The sequence below is a fragment of the Schistocerca gregaria genome, chromosome X (genome assembly GCF_023897955.1).
Source record: "Schistocerca gregaria isolate iqSchGreg1 chromosome X, iqSchGreg1.2, whole genome shotgun sequence".
Classification (NCBI taxonomy): domain Eukaryota; kingdom Metazoa; phylum Arthropoda; class Insecta; order Orthoptera; family Acrididae; genus Schistocerca; species Schistocerca gregaria.
Genome location: NC_064931.1, coordinates 19207664 through 19228716, shown reverse-complemented (window position 1 = coordinate 19228716; position 21053 = coordinate 19207664). Strand labels below are relative to the sequence as shown.

General features: G+C 37.8%; 1 protein-coding gene across 7 annotated transcripts in view; it reads right to left on the bottom strand.

Moving 5' to 3' along the window:
* LOC126297555 (protein Malvolio) overlaps positions 1-21053 on the bottom strand; it is a 330588-nt gene that overhangs the window by 83767 nt on the left and 225768 nt on the right. For all 7 annotated transcript variants that reach the window (XR_007552543.1, XM_049988485.1, XM_049988486.1 and 4 more), the window contains 5 exons: positions 18867-18992; positions 13348-13574; positions 9697-9835; positions 2528-2683; positions 2214-2372 (listed from right to left, as the gene is read on the bottom strand). Coding sequence is in view for 6 of the 7 variants with exons in the window: in XM_049988485.1 (XP_049844442.1) it covers positions 2214-2372; positions 2528-2683; positions 9697-9835; positions 13348-13574; positions 18867-18992 (807 nt within the window). In the remaining variant the exon portion in view is untranslated. The remainder of the gene's footprint in view (positions 1-2213; positions 2373-2527; positions 2684-9696; positions 9836-13347; positions 13575-18866; positions 18993-21053) is intronic.

Sequence of the window (21053 nt, the reverse complement as noted above, 5' to 3'; positions counted from 1 at the left end):
GTCTTTCATCTGCGTCTTCCACAAGGATATGATCCATGCAATTAGGGGTTGTGAGTGGGAATGGCATAGCAATGAACAAGGATGTTGTGTAGGCAATAGAACACCCTTAAACCCACTTACCACCAACAATACCTACATTTTGACAGTGATGAGAACTACTCCTTTGTCCAGTACACAGCAGGTTTCATTAGGGTCTTCAAAGACTCCCTCCCTCCCCCCCCCCTCCCCAAACCTAGTCCACGAACAGACTTCCTATGCCATATCCTCACACACCCCTAATCCATCCCCCACCCCCAAGAATCTACTACAAAGGAGTGCCACCTGATCAACCAGTATCACCTGGACTGGAAAACTGAACCATATCCTTCACCAAAACTATCATCATGCCCTGAAATGAGGGCATCCTACACAAGATTCTTCCCACCCCTCCTAAAGTGGTGTTCCATTGCCCATCCATCCTACACAACATACTAGTCCAACCCTATACCACTCTTCCTCCCAATGCTTGGTTGCAGGTATCATATACCTGTGGAAGACACAGATGTAAGTCCTGCCCAATCCACCCACCCAGAACTTCTTACTCCAGTCCTATCGCAGGCTTATCCTACCTCCATCAGAGGATATCCACCTGCGAAATCAGCCATGTCATACACCAACTCTGCTGCAATCACTGCACGGTTTTTTTATGTCGCTGTGGCAACCAAAATGAACAGTCACCACCAAACTGTGGACACAGCAAGACAGACTACTTAGTGGAACAGCATGCAGCTAAGCCGAACATGCTTGATTTCAATGGCTGCTTCACAACCCAGACCATCTGGATTCCTCTCTCCACCACTAGTTTTTATGAAGTACGCAAATGGGAGTTATCCTGCAACACATCCTTTACTCCTGGAACAATCCTGGCCTTAATTTCCATTAACTGACTGACCCCACACCCTCCAGACAACAGCATCCCCTTCCTCTGTCCTATTGCCCCCTCGCAATTCTTTTATCTATGTCACCTTCATCATGTGCTGCTTTCCATCAGCTCTGGCACCTATGCTACACTTGCCTAGCCCATGCACCTGTCACCTCTCCCTCCTAAATTCCGAGTGAGCAAAACTTCTACCTCCCTCCAAGCCTCCAGCTACTCACGCCACCCAACTCCTCTTGCTGTGTCTCTCTCCCTCTACCCATCCACCCTAGTCCAATGCCAAATTACATTCTTGGCACTGTGCACCCAGTCAGCACTGGGGATACAGGCAGACATGCATGCTGGTATGTGTGGAGGGGCGGGGGGGAGGGGGGTGTTTGTGTGTGTATTTTTACTCTAGCTCAAGAAGGGATTTATTCTGAAAGCTAGCAAGATTTCTGTCTTTTTTGTGACTCAATACCTATGTTTTTAGGTGTGTGGACCCCTTTACCCCCAAAGTATTTATAAAGTAATAGGTTAATTCGTTTTGTGCTTCCTTGACTGTGGTGACCAATTAAATATGTTTAGGGGTCCCAATGGAACATTTGTTTTGACCCATCCCTCTCTGCACATTCTCCTTTTCGACTCTGACATTTTTGTACCAGTATTAAACATAAAAAAACTTCTGCAAAGTTGCTAATAACTTCCAGCAACCGGCAAGTTCATTTAAGTTTTTGCAGCAAGATGCAAGAAACTGTTTCCACTAACCTGTAGTGGTTACTTGAGCAAGTTGATGAAACTTGTAGAAGCTGACTTTTTAGGGGTATTTCCTCATGAAAGAACATGCAGAAGTAGCTCCTGCAAACGACTCATGGGTGTTTATTTACTAGTGGACACACACACACACACACACACACACACACACACACACACACACACACACACAAAACCTTTTGAACACAGGGTATAGCAACACAAAATATTTGTAAGTGTGAATCTTTCGAGGCACAGATCCTATGAGCATGTAACAGGCTGTCATTTTCTACGCAAACCAGAATTCTCACAGTCCAGTAGAAGAAATTGATGAAGGCACAAAACAATGATTTTATTTGATTTATTTATTCATTTAGGGACTATTTCTTACTGATATCGGATTTTTCATCATGATCCAAAGTTATTAAATAGCTCAAAATACACACACACACACACACACACACACACACACACACACACACACACAATATTTATGTATAATACTCTCTTGCAGGTATATTTAAACACTAAGTTCAATTCATGCACTTGTAACTACATAACTTACCACAGCTTCATTCGTTTTCATATACAATCCTTTTGCAAATACTGAAACCACAAAAATGTTGATGATGAAACTCACAAACAATGCAATGCAAGCTTCGATGAAGAAGTATTTATTTGCTTCACGGACTTTCTCTGGCTTCCTTCGGTCGACTTCTCGAGACTGAAAAATGAACAACAATGAAAATACTATTTCTGCTACTTAAATGTTTAAAAACACTACTTAATTATACAGTCATTTAAAGTAACATTTATAGAAATAACAAATCAGTCATTTTAAAAGTGCACTATCAAGTGTTATACACAATTCAAACAAACCTTGACTAATGCTGAATGCAGGTACAGGTTATGTGGCATAATGACTGCTCCAACAATCCCAACTGCTTGGAGTAATGCTGTGCTGTCACAGTTTGTGCACCATGGAAAAAACAGACCTTTCACAACTTCTCCTTGATCAGGTGCCACAACAACATACTAAAACAAAAAGCCACCATTACAAGCACAGAAGGGATATCAACAGCAACACACAAATCAATACTGTTTTCCTACATACATAGTAAAAAAATAAATAGTTGAACAAAAGTTTTTCAACATTCTGTCAAATCATATAATGATACACCTGCTGAATTTCATCATCTTCATACAGTTGCCTAAGCATACAGGAATTATGAAACAATTAAAAGCATCTATACACAATATCGGTTCTCAGAATGCATTCAAATTTTTACTAATTGACAAACATAACAATCATATTTATAATTTTCCAAAGCAATAAATGCTACCCGTTCACAAATGCTGCAGTGATAGTCTATACTTGTTTTAAATGCACAAAAAGTAAAATAAATTAATCTTCAACTTGATGTTTGTTTTGAGGAATAGAGTGATTAACTAGGCTTACCCTTACTGGAGGTATTATGTCCTCGTCTTACCCAGGCTTACCCTTACTGGAGGTATTATGTCCTCGTCTTACCCTGATCTGTAAGTCAACTTTGTAAGTCAATTATATGGAAACTTAAAGTTTAATGTGCGATATCCACTGCCTCCATCACATATCTCACATAGAGATCATAAGAATAAGAGTAAAGAAACTCAGGAGTGTACATATAGTTAGTAATTCTCTCTTCACTCCAAACATGAATCAGACATGGCAGAAAATCGCCCATATCGGTAGGAAGTATTTCCGCCAGGCACTGTACCGTGCGGCAGCACAGTTAAACTACATAATCAGTTACAAAAAACTATATGAGATATATCACAAGTACACAATCAGCTAAAAAAAGAGAGTGTTTAAACTGTGGTGAGCTGTGATGAGAACGTGAAAGCATTTATCTTTGTTCAGAAAATAGTGATTACAAATAAATGTTGTGACACTGAATTTCACAATATGTGCTGGATTATGTTGATTTCTTTCCTCTGTTTTAGAGGATGAGGTAATGATGTGACATCAGTAAATGTGTTTGGATCCAGAAACTTGACCTGAAAAGCATTCAGACACTATGGAAAGCTTCCAATGAGGGGAAGAAACTGTTGTGTGCTCTCTTGAGAAGAGCTGATCCACAACTGTTGTAACCAGTCCTTAATATCCTGGATACTAGCAATCAGTTGGTGTTAACATCCAAGATGGCCCCAAACATGTTCTATGGAGACAGAGATGGGAAAAATGGCAGCATGATACTTGCATGAGAGGTAGCACATGAGTACATAGGATGTCCATGGTACCATCGGAGTTCCCTCAATCACTACCAGCTGTGACCTGAAGTCATACCCTACAGCTCCCCACATCAAGTCACCAAGTGTAACAACACTGTGTCTCTCCAAAAAATTAGAAGAATGGGACCTCTGGCATGGTTACCACCATACTTGCCAATGATGGTTACGTGAGGTAGTGCAGAACTGCGATTCATCGCTGAACAGAATGTGACACCAGTCAACAGCAGTCCATGCTTCCCAGTCACAGCACCATTTCAAATGCAGCTGTTTGTGTTAACAGCTGCCTACGCATGGGATGTTAATCTCTAGTCTGACAGCTACTACTCTCCGACCTATGGTATGGAATAACACAGAATGTTTCAGGGAGTCCATTACTTTTTCTTGGATGGCAAATGCAGGTTGGAAGGGGTTATTACAAGTGACAAGTATGCCTGCCCTCACATTCCCATGCAGTCCAATATCAGGTCACTGTCACATCCAAATGTCCCACAAATCTGGATATTGCACGATTCGACCAGCTGGCTAAATGGAGACACACAATGAGGCCCCTTCCAAAGTCTGTCAGGCGACGATAGCTCTGTCTCACAAGAGAACATGGCTTCTCAGTGTCCTTCAAAGTCATCACTCAACAATTCATGCCCCTCATATACTCTACCAGGCCTGGTAACAACACTAATGCTCCCTGGTGGCCATTCCCAGTGACGGCTCACGTAGAATTTTACAATTGGGGTACAATATTACAAAAATAAATAGATTGTGTTTCACTACGTTGTCACGGTGGGTGACACTTATTACCGTTGTGACATTAGCTTTACTTAATGCACTAAGATTCAATATGCTGTTTACATTTTTCAGATTTCAGCTATGGTTTTTTTAGTAATGCATTTATATGACCTAGATCTCTCACTGCCCCTGTGCCCATGCATCACTGTTCCTGAATAACAAACATGAAAAGCACTTTTTTACCACCACCTATATAACATTCAGATTTACAAGGGTAATAACTGTAACTATAACTATAATATAGCTATATGAACTGAACCATTTAAAAAATATATAAATTTTATAATCAATTGTTTAACATAGTTAGGAACAGAATAAAAAGTGACTTAACAGTTGGAATTGGACCCGAGCTGATGAATTGCAAGTCTGTGTGCTTGACCATGGGGCTACCACAACAATACGTGGACTGCTACTCAAATATCCCTCATACAGATCTTTAGAGTGCATTTTACCTTTTCCCCTCAGATGAAATATTTTAGCCCTCCTGTTGCCATATATAGGGTGTCCCATTTATCTTGACCGCCCTAAATAACTGTTTGTCCAGACACAAATTACAAAATGTTTCGAACAAATGTTCTTTACCCATCAGGGGGACATCAATTAGCATGATTGCCTTCGTTGTATCTTTGTTTTTTTACAAAGACATGAACAGTGGTATGACTTTTTTTTAAATGCCACACTGTATTTTTTATTCAGTAATTCATTTTCTCTCCTAAAGTCCCATTCAAAATGTATCGCAGTGTACCATTCACTAATAAATGTCATGTGACTAGGGCCTCCCGCCAGGTAGACCATTTACCGGGTGCAAGTCTTTCTATTTGACGCCACTTTGGCGACTTGTGTGTCGATGGGGATGAAATGATGATGATTAGGACAACACAACACCCAGTCCCTGAGCGGAGAAAATCTCCGACCCAGCCCGGAATTGAACCCAGGTCCTTAGGATTGACATTCTGTCGCGCTGACCACTCAGCTACTGGGGGTGGCCTACCATTCACTGAAACACAACATTATTAATTACATAACACAACATTGACTGAGTCCAGGATAACAAACTCGTCCATTTGATGGAGTTGTCAGAAAAAAAACAACCATTTCTCAGGAGTAGAATATTCAAAGGTGCTCCAAGTGGTGACCCTGGACACCGATACACTGGTGCACTCATTGAAAGAAAGAATTATTTACAGCTTCCAGTGTTGCCTGCTGGAGAGAATGACAAGCAACCATGATATGTTCCTGCATGTCCTGTGGAGTTGTTGGAATATCGTGATGGACAACGTCTTTAATGCATCCCCAAAGAAAAATGTCCAGAGGATTTAAATGAGGAGACCTAGCAGGTCAAGTAACTGTTCCTCCGTGACCAATCCATTTGGCAGGATACCTTTGGTTCAGAACATGACATGCGCACACGGCATTATGTGCTGGACATCCATCATGTTGACATCACATAAGCATTCTGGTTCTTAGCAGCACTTCATCCAGAAGAGGAAGAAGAATTCATCTGAGGAAGTTGGCATACGTTGTGCCATTTAGACTAGAACTGATGAAATAAGGGCCAATAATTGTAGTACCAAGCATCCCACACCAGATGTTAACTCTCCATTGACCTGTCTAAGCCATTGAGGTTTGTCACTGGACCAATAATGCATGTTCCTTGTATTTATCTGTCCTTTGTTCGAGAAGGAACATTCATCAGTAAATAGAACATTGGAGAAGTAGTTCGGGTTGGTAAGGATTTGCTGCTGTGCCCACTGACAGAACTGTACACGATTCTGTAAATCATTCCCATTCAATTCTTGATGTAGGTGTACATGGTAAGGATGGAACCGGTGATGTGTAAGAATACGATTTACAATGGTTTTAGGAATGCCAATCCTGTGTTCAAACTGTTGTGTGCTCGCATGTGGATTCATAGCAACAGAAGCGAGAACAGTATATTCGGCAGCTTCGTCTGTGCGAGTGCTATGATGACTGCGTTCTCGTGGGCTGAAACTGCCTGTTTCCTGAAGCGTCACAACAAGACGAGAAAACATCTGTCAAGAAGGTGGGTTCTTGTCAGTATATCGCTCTCCGTACAGTTCTGCTGCCTGCGTAGCATTTCACCTACCTTCAACAACTGCCTACTCTACACAACAGTATTTAAAAGGACTAAACTACTGTACTAAATGTACCCGTACATAAGAAAACAGTATTGCAATTACTGTTCTGATAACTTATATTCCCCACAGATGAGTAGTATTTCTACCTTCTCTTCGTTGGTGTACATTCTACTCGCACAACTCTTCAACTGATGATGGTTGATGTGACGGAATGACAGGTGTGCATTCTACTTATGTTTACATTTGTCCTCTGTCAATGTCAGCACTTTGATGTCTTCCATTACCCCGAGTACCTGCACTAAGTGCTGGGATCATCACATCAATGTTGTGTTATGTAATTAATAACGTTGTGCTTCAGTGAAGGGTACACCGTGATACATTTTTGAATAGGTCTTTAGGAAAGGAAATGAATTACCAAATAAAAAATATAGGGTGCCATTTGAAAAAGTCATACCACTCTTCATATCTTTGTAAAAAGCAAAGCTACAACAAAGGCAATCATGCTGATCCCCATGATGGCTAAAGAACATTAGCTTGAAACATTTTGTAATTTGCATCTGGACAAACAGTTATTTAGGGTGGTCAAGATAAATGGGACACCCTGTATACATTTGTAGTATATCTAATAACTCTTTAAGTCACAGTTTATCCTCCATAGATATACCAGAAAATGGAGTCTTTAGCAGATCATCTACAGAGAACAGTTTCAAATTACATTTCATTATATATTCACTGTTTTAACACCATCTTTCCCTTTCGACTTCCAAGGGTACTAATTTTATATACTTTTGATATACATTTATCAAATTATATAAAATTAGTACCCTTGTAAGTCGAAAGGGAAAGATGGTGTTAAAACATGGTTTGTAGTAAGCTGTAATGTGATTTGTAGTTAATCATGTGATTAGCTAATTTCAACTACTTGTCATTGTCAAGTACCTGTAAAACTAACATGGAAAAGCACTACATTGTCTGCATACACTGCCAGGTATAAATAACACTTAACACAACTCGCATTAAGATAAATGCATTACAGCTGAGTGCCTTCTCAGAGTTGATCATAGCATGGCTGACTGTCATGTCACCAGCTGACACTGGTTACTGGTTTCTAGTTATCGTGGAGAGAGTGCTACAAAACATGTTTTCATCCATTACGTTTGCATACCATCACACATTCAGAGAGAAGTGGCATTATTTTAGTACAATTTGCAGCTCACATTCAAAGAGGACTGGTATAATTTTAGTGTGATACTAACAGTGTGCTGTAGCACATTAGCACATGATCACCTGCTGCCACTGGCCATTCCACCTGCTCACAGTATGTATGCATACAAAGTTACAATGACATCTGACTGTGTCTTTTAGGTGCATCACTTTTTTTTTTTTTTTTTGTCAGGCAGTGTAATGCAATGATTTAACTTTTGGCTGCTCAGGTAAGCCTGAGAAAGTGGTACCTCAGAGCACCAAGAAAATGTTTCAATGCATTTGTAGTGTGAGTGTGTGTGTGTGTGTGTGTGTGTGTGTGTGTGTGTGTGTGTGTGTGTGTGTGTGTGTGTGTGTGCGTTGTTGTTGTTGTTGTTGCTGCTGCTGCTGCTGCTGCTGCCTGATAGGTCTGGAGAATTTACTCCTCCCAGCACTTGTATTCCAGCGAAGACTTTCCAGGATCATATTATTAATTAATTATAATGATACAGGAAAGAGATGAAAACACTGATTAAGAGGACAGCATACAATTCATATTTAATACAAAGTGCCGAGAGAAAAAGTTCAAAAGTCAAAATTTAACAAAGTAGTCATCTCTACTTTTCCAGAACCTGTTGGTCATGTCTTTGCAATAAATCCTCAATCACTGCTTATATGTGAGACAGATATTTGTAATATTGTTTTAATCGCCTACTCAATAAAACAAACTTATGTGTAAGAGAATACAAATACTTGTGAGGTATAATTAAAGTAACTCAGTACTATCACTTCATATACAAAACAGACTAGGAATTGTTGACTGTAATACAGGGAGAAATCGCTTGGAATTTGCTATTGCAAAACTTTTCTCCAATTTGATAGAAGTGGGCACTTCCTTACAGTAGAACAATGAAATATACATCAAAGGCACTACCTGACCATACAGATTCCAGTTACAAGACCAGTGTTCAACAAATTTGAACATTCCTGCAGCTTTCACAGGACACACACCGCCTTCTTTCCCTTTTTCATTAAAGATGACTATTTTGAATATGTACTTAGTTAGAGTTAAATAAAGAGATTGTACATGATCCACAATCCGATAAGAACTGTAAATAAAAGAATGTAATGCAATTTGATAACAGTGGAGATTTTTCTGTTATAAATATCAAGTATGTCAACTAGGCTATTACAGGTAAGCAAAAATGCAAGTTTTTGGTGATTTGTGGCTTATGTGGGACCAGTAGGGAGATATTACGAACATATTTATAGTACACACTTCATTGTTTGTTGTCTGTATAACTGTATTCAGTGATACCGATAAAGTTTCAAATTGATGGCACATACAATTATTGTAAAGAACATCATCAGTTTCACTGCGTCATTCTCCAAATTTATCAAGATTGTGGCATCCACCAGAAATAAACAACATGAAACAGCAATATTAGTGACTGATTTTAGAGTGTAGTGAGGACATTCGATCAGTGGAAGGTTTTGAAAGAGTATTAAGAGAGTGTAGGGGGGGGGGGGGGGGGGGGATGGAGTTACAGTGGAGAAGACAACTTCAAGATCCACATTTCATTGCCATTCATTACAAATACCAAAATACTTCTGTTGTTGCTCTTTTCACAACATAAAAAAGACAGTCAAGACAAAAAAATATTTACAAACATGCTGTGCACAAGCATAAAACAAATGAATTTGGTATCTTACCTCATAACCAAAGGTAACAGCCATAATAGAAATTAAAAAACCAAAGAGCATCTCTAGTTTGCGAAGTCCATACTTGTCGAGCAGCAAAAAAGTAAATGTGTCAACAACAGTTATTAGAACACCCACATAAAGTGGGACTCTGCAAATAAAATAAAATAAAGTAAAATAAAAAAGTTTGCTCTGTTTAGCACAAGAAAAGCAAAAATAAATAGGTACTCTACTAAGTAGCTGAATTCAGTAAATGGCAAAAACTAAAAGTGATTGAAGAAACAGTGTAGCTTTTTCAGTTTCTAACACAGTGAAAGCAGGAAAGTTGTTTCTGAAAAAGTAATAGAGCAAACCAGTGTGTACATTTCATTCTGGAGTAGACTATAAGGGGTGCTGATGTACAAATAAAAAATAAGTAATAGCAATATGATTTTCCAAACGAAATAAACTAAGTGAATGCAACAAAAAGAAACAGGTCTGCTGAAATAAGGTATCATTACTGTAGCCTAGCTTACACATGATAATGGAAAGTCCTTTGTGGAATATAAATAATTTAAGGAGTACAGACAACAACTAATCAGATACACAAGACTGATAATGATGCTAGCTTTTGGATGAAGCTTTCTTCATAGCTACAGAGTACAAAACACACCAGTTCAGATGCAATGTACTAACTATATTGCGCTGGCACAGCAGCTGCATTGCAGTCATGGATTGTGTCATGTGACGTGGGCAACAGCAGACAGTTGGCAGGGAGTGAGTGGGTTGGTTAGGGAATAAAGGCTGACAGCTGGGAGGGACAAGCAGCAGGTACACGAGATAGGAATACTACACCAGTGAGCTCTGTTTTGGTCACAAACAGAAATCCAAACACATACATGTGTTTGTGTGTGTGTGTGTGTGTGTGTGTGTGTGTGTGTCTATTGCTCTGAAGGAGGATTTGTCCAACAGGTAGCAACATTCTCTGTCTCATCTATGTCCACTAATGACTCAGCATCTCAACTATTTGGTTAATGTTTACCTTTACTCCTCAAGTTATTTATATACAAGGAAGGATTTTCCATTACCATATTTATAACATCATCACTTGATTCCCTTGCATACTATGCCTCATGTTGTCTATTCTTTATCACCGTCTCATCTTCTAAATCTGTTTTTTTCTCTTTATATTTGTCTGTCCACATCTTCCCGTATGTGCCTTCCTTACGCACACATATTACCAGCCCCATCTGGTGTGGTTACACTGCGCCTCTGTGCCACCTTGCAGCACTACTCCAACAAAGTTTTCTATATATCTGTTGTCACCTTCCATTGAATTGATATTCTGTTTGACACACAGAATATCTCAATATAAAATAACTTTAGTAAGCAATAAATTTGAGTTAGGTGTGACAAGCAGTCACAAATAAAGTTTCTGATTAAAGGGACCAAACAGCTGGCACAAAACACTGGTTATTTTGATGTGATACTGATAACCACACTGATCTGATCTAGATGCTTAGTTAACAGGTAATTGCTGCTGAGATCTCATCTTATTAGTATAACATGATAAAGAAATTAAAATTGCTTTCTCCAACTTACCCAGAAATGCTACTTTGATTTTTGACATTGGTAGCCAATAAAACAAGTTATTTTTGGATCACCTTGCATGCACATCTCTAGCCAGACTATCTCATGTTTTAAACTGGTATTTAGCTCATTGCGTGTGACAGTTTTTTATGGGAATAAATTCATCATCAATATCATACAGTCTTTTTGAAAGATTTTGTTGCTAATATTTTTTTCATTCATCCAGCCTGGCCTTCCAAGCAATTTGTAGAAATTATTGCTATTACTATAAATTAAATTGGTTGAATACTCAAACAGATAACCAATACCAGGTTTACATTTTCTCAGTCTGATCTGCAAGGATATCTTTACAGATCAAACATATATGCTACCTGTCTGTATGTAGTACACATCTGACATGTTCAGGGGAACCCATTAGTTTTTTGCCTGACAGCACATGTCAGTGAGTCTACATCCAGATGTATTACTGAATTAGCAGTACTTCTGGTTTCAACATCTCACTGTACACCAAATCACAGGACTCCAGTCAGTTCTAGGAACAACACTACAAATGGCACGTTGTGCTTCCACCATTTCAGTCAGCCAACAAAAGGAACTGAAGATGGCATCTGAACCAAAGTGAGAGGAGTCACCAGGGCTGACATAAACCATGACTCACAAATGACCACACCTTGTGCACTGAATAGTGGCCAATATAGCCTCTTCTCCAACTCTGGTGGAAACCTTCCTCCCAATAAAACACACTTCATGACTGCTGTGCTCCTGAGGGACTTCCATTACATATCTAAGAATGGTGTTCCCAATAACCAACAATAAATCTTCCCTCTGCACTTGCTATGAGTTCCCAAAAATATAAACCTGTCACATTATATGAGGTGACTCAAGCTGGCTCAAACATCTCTTCAGCAACAGACACCTCATACTCTTTAAGTTATACAGAGACAGGTGTGTATTCATATGTACCATCTACACAAAGACCCATGAGCTAGACACAGTCACTGTGCACTCGAGCAGGCAAGTTTATGCACTTCACAGGAAACTGGACCGATGCATATGAATTGTCATACCTGACATCCCAGGCTTCCTGAACTCCGTGAAGCAGTCTGTAGCTTGTCAATTGTATTCAAAGTTGCTTTTAGGCATTGGCAAACAGGGCCTAGTCCCCCTACATCTGTACAGAATCATACAGCCACTACTAATCTGTTACCAATAACTATAACTAACAAAGTACAGAAAAGAATTAAAGGCCTTAAACCTGAATAATCTGTTCAAAATTACAGAACGAGACCTTGGTACCACCAATTCTTTTGTCGCCATCTCTTAGTCCCTATTCAGATTTTTTATTCTTATTATCTTGCCTTTGTTTAATCTTGCCATATATGTTTTACTTACTTTGAAAGACGCCATCATAAATCACCACCACCATCATGTGCATATCATAGCTGCATTTATGCAAGCACTGCCTTAAATTATAGATAAGCAACACATGGCAGGAAAATGTCTTTTCCACTTCAAAGTAATGAAACTACTGGATTCACTTTTGGAACAATACGAGCACTGACTAATTTTCCTTGAGTATTAAGAAAATAATGGCCAGCTAACAATGTTAATACAAAACTGTACATGTCAAAACTAATTAATAGCCACATACATTATCACTGATAGTTCAATAATTTTGTCTATAGTGCACACGGATATTGTTACATCCAGATGCCTGAATACTTTGACAGTGGAATACAATAGCATCATTATTCCATTTTGATCTTGCCTTAATACAACTGTATGGCTCCTCCTAGAGCTCCCTTGTAATCCTTAACTAAGCTGAGACACCACAAATCATAATATACTCTCACTGTCTAATTATAAGTCATTACAACCCCATCTAGTGATGACAACAATGGCTCAAGAAATTATACTATTCATTTTAATATTGGATTTAGAATGAAATTAATGATTTAATGAGAGTCACCACTGAACAAGTTACACACAAACAATGATTATATCAGTTAGCTAACATGTATCTAAAAAGTAAAATAAAGACCATAGTATTTGAGTTATTTTATCATGTTTATATGTTTAACTTTTTATACTTACACCCTATTTGACAAAAGATATATGGCTATGGCTGTACCAATAACTTCTTGCATATCTGAACCAATAATGGCAACTTCTACCATTATCCACAAAAATATTCGAGGCAATTTTCTATACTGGCGATAGCACATTTCTGCTAGGTGAAGGCCAGTGACAACACCAAGACGTGCTGAGAGCCTCTGCATTACCAGACCAAGCATAGTAGCTGACATTAACACCCATAATAGCTGTAACAAGAGTAAACTTTCTAAATATTGAAGACATGTAAAGTACTGAAAAATAAATATGCATTTGAAAAATATTTAATGGGTTACAAGTCTTCAGGCTTTGAAAATAATGTGATATTTTGTTACAGTTATCTTGCACCCAGAGGGGAAATAACACTGACAGCTAAGAAACAACATGAACTACCCTCCAAGTGCCTTTTTAATATGATCAGTGACCATTTTTTAATGCATATTCTGAGGTCATAATAGGTATTTTTAGCTATGAAAGAGGTCAGGTCACCCCCTGTCTTTAAGACCAGGCATTTGAATGACAGATGGGCATATAAAAACTAATAGTAGCTGCAAAGCTTTCAGAACTTTATCTTCAGAGCAGAAAGGAAACATACTTCTTGAAAAAATTGTATAATTCAAGCTACTACTGGTTAATTGGTTACCCTGTCATCTTACTTCCCACTATTCACACACAAGGTTACTGTCAACAAATGCAAATCCTTCCCAATCATATGGATTTTCCTTCACCTGAATAATCATCATCAAAATCTCTGAAAGTATTTCAGATTCATTCATTTTCTTCAGTCTTCTGAACAGGGCCATCCCTAAAAGCAGGAGGAACTTCAAGAAGAAACCAGCAACTATTTGAAATATCAAAATATAACCAAAATGCTAACTAAGCTTAAGGTACAGGAAGGCAAACAAGTTTGCTACACTGACTACTGATATAAACACCTAAATAGACAATGCGGTTAAAATATATCACAACAGAATGCACCTACAGACAGTGTGTACAATACACGAGTTATCTCGAGATCCATTTGTAATGGAGGGCATGCAAAGCATGAGTAACATCATGTCCACACACAATGTGTTAATGGTCTGCAGTGTGACACTGGTTCAGCAGCTTTCTGGAAATTTAGGAATACAGAATCTGCCTGTTGTCCTTCATAAATGCTTTGCAGGATATCATGTGAGAAAAGGGTAAACTAAGTTCTAAATCAATATCAATTTTTTGACAGAAGCTTTTCTGGCTCAAGGAAATTTATTATATTTTAACTTAGAATATGTTCAAGAATATTGCAACAAGCTGCTGTTAATGCCATTGATCAACTTTGTGGGTCCATTCTTTTACCGTTCTTATATACAGGAGTCACCTATGCTAATTTCCAGTCACTTGGGACTTTGCACTGGGTGTGAGATTCATGATAAATGCATGCTAAGTAAGGGGCTAATGACAGAGTACTCTCTGTAAACCCGAATTGGGATTCCATCCCAACCTGGCATCTTAATTGTTTTCAACTCTTTTCCACGGATGTGTATTACTGTGTCCTCTATAAGGGAGTCTATACAATGGGCAATCAACGGTATGTTTGTACAATCCTCCCATGTAAACGAGTTCTTAAAAACGAAATTTAAAATTTCAACTTTCTTTCAGTTCCTTCTACTGGCAGATTAGAATTTTCACAGGTTCTCAGCAGAATGTTCTGCTATGGTATGATGCTGGGAGTTCTATTTTTCACACACTGATCTTTTTACATACACACCAGTTCCTACTAATTTTTGCTTCTTATCATTTTAACATTCTTTTTTTTTAACCAAGAGTGCAAGAGTCCCTACTTTTTCACTATTTTCTGAATTTTGTTATTAAATCATGGTGAGTCATGTGCCACTTAATCCACTTATTCAGTACCTTCTTCTCCAGAGTGCAATTTACGATCAGCTTAAACTTGGCCCATAACTGCTTTACTCCACCATACTGGTGCTGCATACCACTGCCCTTGTGTCGAGTGTTGTCATTTTCTATTTCAATAGCCTCCTTCATGTTACAATCCCGGAAATAGTTTATTCTAATTAAAACAACTGTCCAGCTAGATAATTTTGATGTTACATTAGTGATATGAAATACTATCATCTATTAATGTGTGTGTGTGTGTGTGTGTGTGTGTGTGTGTGTGTGTGTGTGTGTGTGTGTGTGTGTGTATAAAGAAAGTGTTTCTACTGATGATCAGTTGCCAGTCTTGGCATTAGGCACTATCTGCAAGCAAGTTGTCCTACATTTCATAACAATTTCCTAGCACAGTTCCTTTGATATAGCACATGCTACTTTTGATTCTCACATGGTTTCTCCATTAAGGACACCATACTGGGTTCTATTGGATAGGGAGCCTCCAATCTAGCTATACATTTGTTTCAATACTTTGTAAGTAAATATTTTGTTTACTTGACAACTGCATGGAACTGTATCTCTGGCTTTTCCAAAGTCAAGGAATACGGCATCAATTTGGATTCCATTATATACATGTTTCTCAATATTGTAAATAAGACGAACATGCTGCATTTTATAAAATTAGTGCTTTTAAAATCTGTGTTGAGTTCTACAGAGGAACTGTTCTGTCTCCAAAACAGAAATCATATGTGAACACAATATATGTTCCACAAATACAAATCTTTACATTTACTTTTTAATTTGTCTGCTCCATACCGAAATATCAGGGAGACAAGTTAGTTCTGTTATTTTAGGTGCAAATTTATGAAAACATATAAGAATTTTCAAAGTTTTCAAAAATGAGGAGTATATTTTTCTCTTAGTCAGGTATATCACAGTAATATTCGATAAGTGTCCTCTTCATTCATTGTGAACATATTCCTGACACCTTTTGCATAAACATCAAAATATGTTTAAAATCATAAGTTTTTGTATCTTTGGCTGCCAATGTAGCTCATCTATGAACACATCTAATTCTGAACTGGAAGCTTCTGAGTTATTCTCAGTTTGCATAAGGGGTTCTTTCCAACTTGATAAGTCAACATATTATTATAGCCAGTATTGAAATTTTGTAGAGTTCAAACAGTTGCACATTTTAATATTAAAAGTATAAGTGCAGCTAGAGCATTTTCACAAGCGATGTCTTGTTTCCATCTCTTCTGAAATAATATATAGAATAAAGCTGGTAGGAACTGTGGAGAGATGGTACGTGTTACGTATATACTTTCCTGGAAGCTGATCTACAATGGACAAAGTTGGGATCATCTGTTGCTCTACAATTTCCAGCTTTTCTCCATATTGTATAATCAATATTATTTTTGTATATTGCACCGTTTCTTGCCTAACATCACATCACAATTAATTTCAGGTGCTCACTGACAATAGGTATGTCCTTTATCTTTATTTGTAATCATCATGTACAGGGTGGTATATAATTTTATTTCTTTTATTAAAATAAAATACATGACAAATATTCTAAATATTACATTAAATTAATGCTTATCTCCAAATAATTCATAAAACAACTGGACATGGCTAACAGTAGCCAGTAAAAGAAGTCCACATAAGGATCAATACTTGTCAGGTATAAGCTTGTACTTTAGCTTGCTTTAGTAATTCATATCAATTCCCATAATATGAATGCTTCTCATTTCATCTCAAAGTATAATTGTAGCTTATTATACTGTCATGTCAAAGTTATGTGGACCTCAACAATAGAATAAAGTACAGGAAATAAAGGAAAGGCAACCAACAACCTACAGTTAACTGATGTGTAGCACATAGAAACATGCAACACAAAACTGTTTATACTTGTTCTAGAGCTCTTGTTCTTTCTCATGCACACAATACAGGCACCCAAATGAACATGCCCGTTTCCACATTGAAAGTCAATGTGGCCATGGGTATGTGCATTTGGGTGCTTGTGCGGTTGTGTGTGTGACCTGCTTCTACTAGAGCAAGAGCTTGAAAGCTGGTATACATAGTTTCCTATTGCAAGTTTCTGTGTGCCACACATCAGCCAGCTATAGGTGAGTGGTTGCCTTCCCTTCCACCCAGGAATTTCCATTGTTGTTATGAATAATATGCAGGATTATTCATGAGTACTTCTGGAGTTTCAGAAGGCAACTGCCAAAAAACTACAGATAATGAACACATATCAGTATATAGAGCATTTCTCCAAGATTTTAACTTGCATTACAAGTACTCAATATGGGTACCATTAGTGACATGGCACTGTTAATACATGTGTGAAATTCATTAAAGTTGCTGCTGCAGGAAGGCACAATGTATCCCACATAGGAAAACAGTTTATCAGGTTGCCTATCTTTTTGTAGATGATGCTGTAGTATATAGAAATGTTGTAACAATGGAAAATTGTACTGAAATGCAGGAGGATCTGCAGCGAATTGACTCACGGTGCAGGGAATGGCAATTGAATCTCAATGTACACAAGTGTAATGTGCTACGAATACATAGAAAGAAAGATCCTTTATCATTTAGCTGCAATATAGCAGGTCAGCAACTGGAAGCAGTTAATTCCATAAATTGTCTGGGAGTAGGTATTAGGAGGGATTTAAAATGGAACGACCATATAAAATTAATGATCGGTAAAGCAGATGCCAGACAGATTCATTGGAAGCATCCTGAGGAAATGTATTCCGAAAACAAAGGAAGTAGATTACAGTACACTTGTTCGCCCACTGCTTGAATACTGCTCACCAGTGTGGGATCCGTACCAGATAGGGTTCCATAGAAGAGATAGAAAAGATCCAACGGAGAGCAGCGTACTTCGTTACAGGATCATGTATTAATCACGAATGCGTTATGGAGATGATAGATAAATTCCAGTGGAAGACTCTGCAAGAGAGACGCTCAGTAGCTCGGTACGGGCTTTTGTTGAAGTTTCGAGAACATACCTTCACCTAGGAGTCTAGCAGTACATTGCTCCTTCCTACGTATATCTCACGAAGAAACCATGAGGATAAAATCAGAGAGATTAGAGCCCACACAGAGGCATACCGACAATCTTTCTTTCCACGAACATTACGAGACTGGAATAGAAGGGAAAACCGACAGAGGTACTCATGGTGCCCCCCGCCACACATCGTCAGGTGACTTGCGGAGTATGGATGTAGATGTAGATATCTGCAGCCATTAACTAATTCAATGCAACAATACAGAGTGAATGATTTATCTACATGTTCCGTCACATCTGCCTACTAGTGCAACAACTAAGCCACAGCATGTATTATGGATCAAAAGTTGAAACGATGCTCTATCAACTGATATGTGCAATTTTCTGTATTTCTTGCAGTTTTTGTGCAATTGTCTTCTGAATACCTATAGGTCCTTATGAATAACCTTGCACTAAAATTTATGTGTTTTTGAAATGTGCAAATATAAAAAATAGGAAAAGCTGAAACCAATACTGGCATGATATTATCTATCTACCCCATAAAGTGTAGTGATTTTCCGGGTGCAAATGTAGACAACAATTGATAATGAAGAATGATAAGATGATCCATTCTTACTTTATACTGTGCAACACTTCCAGATTGCAAGTCCGATTCAATATTTCCAGGATCCAAATATGCAATGCTCATGAGAAATCCAGGGCCAGTACAAGCCCATAGTTTTCTGAAACTAAACCAGGAATCCTGAAACAGTAGGATACGAATATTTCTCATCACTGAAGTTCTTAAGACATAGAAGATCTCAAAAGTTCTACAGAATAAAAGCAAAACATTACTGCTGCTGTTGAGCTGATGCGACCATGGAAACACAAATAGAACTATTTTCTGTTAAGTATTAAATACAAAAATTATAAACAGATCGAGTTATGAGATTATGTTTCTCTGCTCATACACACATAGGTGTCTTCTGTAATTTTCGAGTCTACACCATTTCTGCACTATCAAAACTTAATTTTCTTAAGTGATAATATCATCATGGGTGATCTTCTGATAAATTTCTCTCAACACTTTCACTGAAAATACACTAAAGACTTAATAATGCAAATGATAAATTGGCAAGTGTTACCCACAGGAGCGTCATATGACTTGAAAATATATTGGAGCACTGGAGATAAATTCACATTTCTGAACTTTTTAAATCAATCCTTCCATTTACAAAATCTTCTCACAGAAGTAAATTCTTGGCTTTTATTTTTAATGGACACCACAGAAGGAAAAAAATGTATACTGACAGCTACACCCAAGTTCAACCACACAACAGAAAATTGGAATTGTTCCAAGTTCATCTTAACATATTTACGAGGACAAGGAGAAGTTGGCATGTTAATATTACTTTATTAACATTGGCAAAATGTAGCACAATAATGTTAGTTATGTGTCAACTTTATCTACAGAATAGTTTTGCTTATATAATTGTTTGAAGTAGTCATATACGGTAGATTTTGTTGAAATTGATAAACTGAAATACCATGTGTTTTTCATTATACAATTCTTTGTTTTGGATGATTTATCACATATAATAATTCATACAGTATTGTTTAACGCCAATAAAGAGTATGTTCTTTCATTTTCAATAGTGATGTAGTGGACAGCTTGGTTAAAATATGGCTGTACTTCTCCTGAAGATGATCATGTGAAAGGCATTCATGAATTGCAACCACATATTTTCAACACTGAGAATAGATGCAACATGGTATTGGAAAACTGGCAACTGAATCTGTATGGAATAGCACACACACTAAGCATATCAGAAAGAGTACAGTTTTTATTACATTAACAATTAACTATGAGAAAGCTTTACACCAGATAGGTGCCCCATAGTTTGAAAGCTAACCAAAAGAAAATGTGAAAACAAATTTGTCAGCAATGTCTGAACTGTTTTAAAAAGAATCAAACTGATTTTGTGTGTAGGTTTGATATTGTGGCTGCGACACTGGTTACCCACTTTGCACCATAAACAAAATAGTGATCAAAGCAGTGGATGAAAGCTGGTGGCCCCACACCAAAGAAGACAAATTTCATTTGGTCTGCTGTAAAGGTTACAGGCAGTTTGTTTTTTCTGGGATGCAAGGAGACTCTTCCTATTGTTTACACCAAAAACTGTAAAACAATAGATAATGAATACGATGAAAATCTTCTGGACAGACTAGATGAAAAATTAAAGTTTCAGAACATACAAATAGGGCATGCAAAAGTGCCTATGCAGCATGAAAACCAAAGAATGTGAACTACATAATTTTAGAACATTCGTCCTGTTAACCAGATTTGGTACCCTCTTGCTTCCACCTATTCAGACATCTAAAGAAATATGTGATAGTCAAAGGTTATGGCAGCCACAGCTGGGTATTTTTAAGATCTTAAATGAACACATTTCTGAGGTGGAATCTATTCACTGGAAGAAGGTTGGATAACATGCACTAACCTAGACTGAACTACATTGAAAAGTACATTTTTACTTTAAAAAAAGGGAGCATTTCACTGCAAGCCTGTGGACTCCTCACTATTCGCTCACACAGAAAGTATAAAAAAAATTGTCTCTGAATTTTACATATCAAATATTTGTGCCATCCAAACAAGAGGCTTCTGTGAAACACTGCACAAATAAATAAAAAATTAGCCTGAAAAGAAGTCAGAGTGACATTACATGAACGTACAAAATTGTTCTGGCTTTTGTACCTACTTGTTGGCATTTTTACCTATTGGCTCTTGTCTCAGGTTCTTTGGCCAAAGTTAGTTTGACAATTT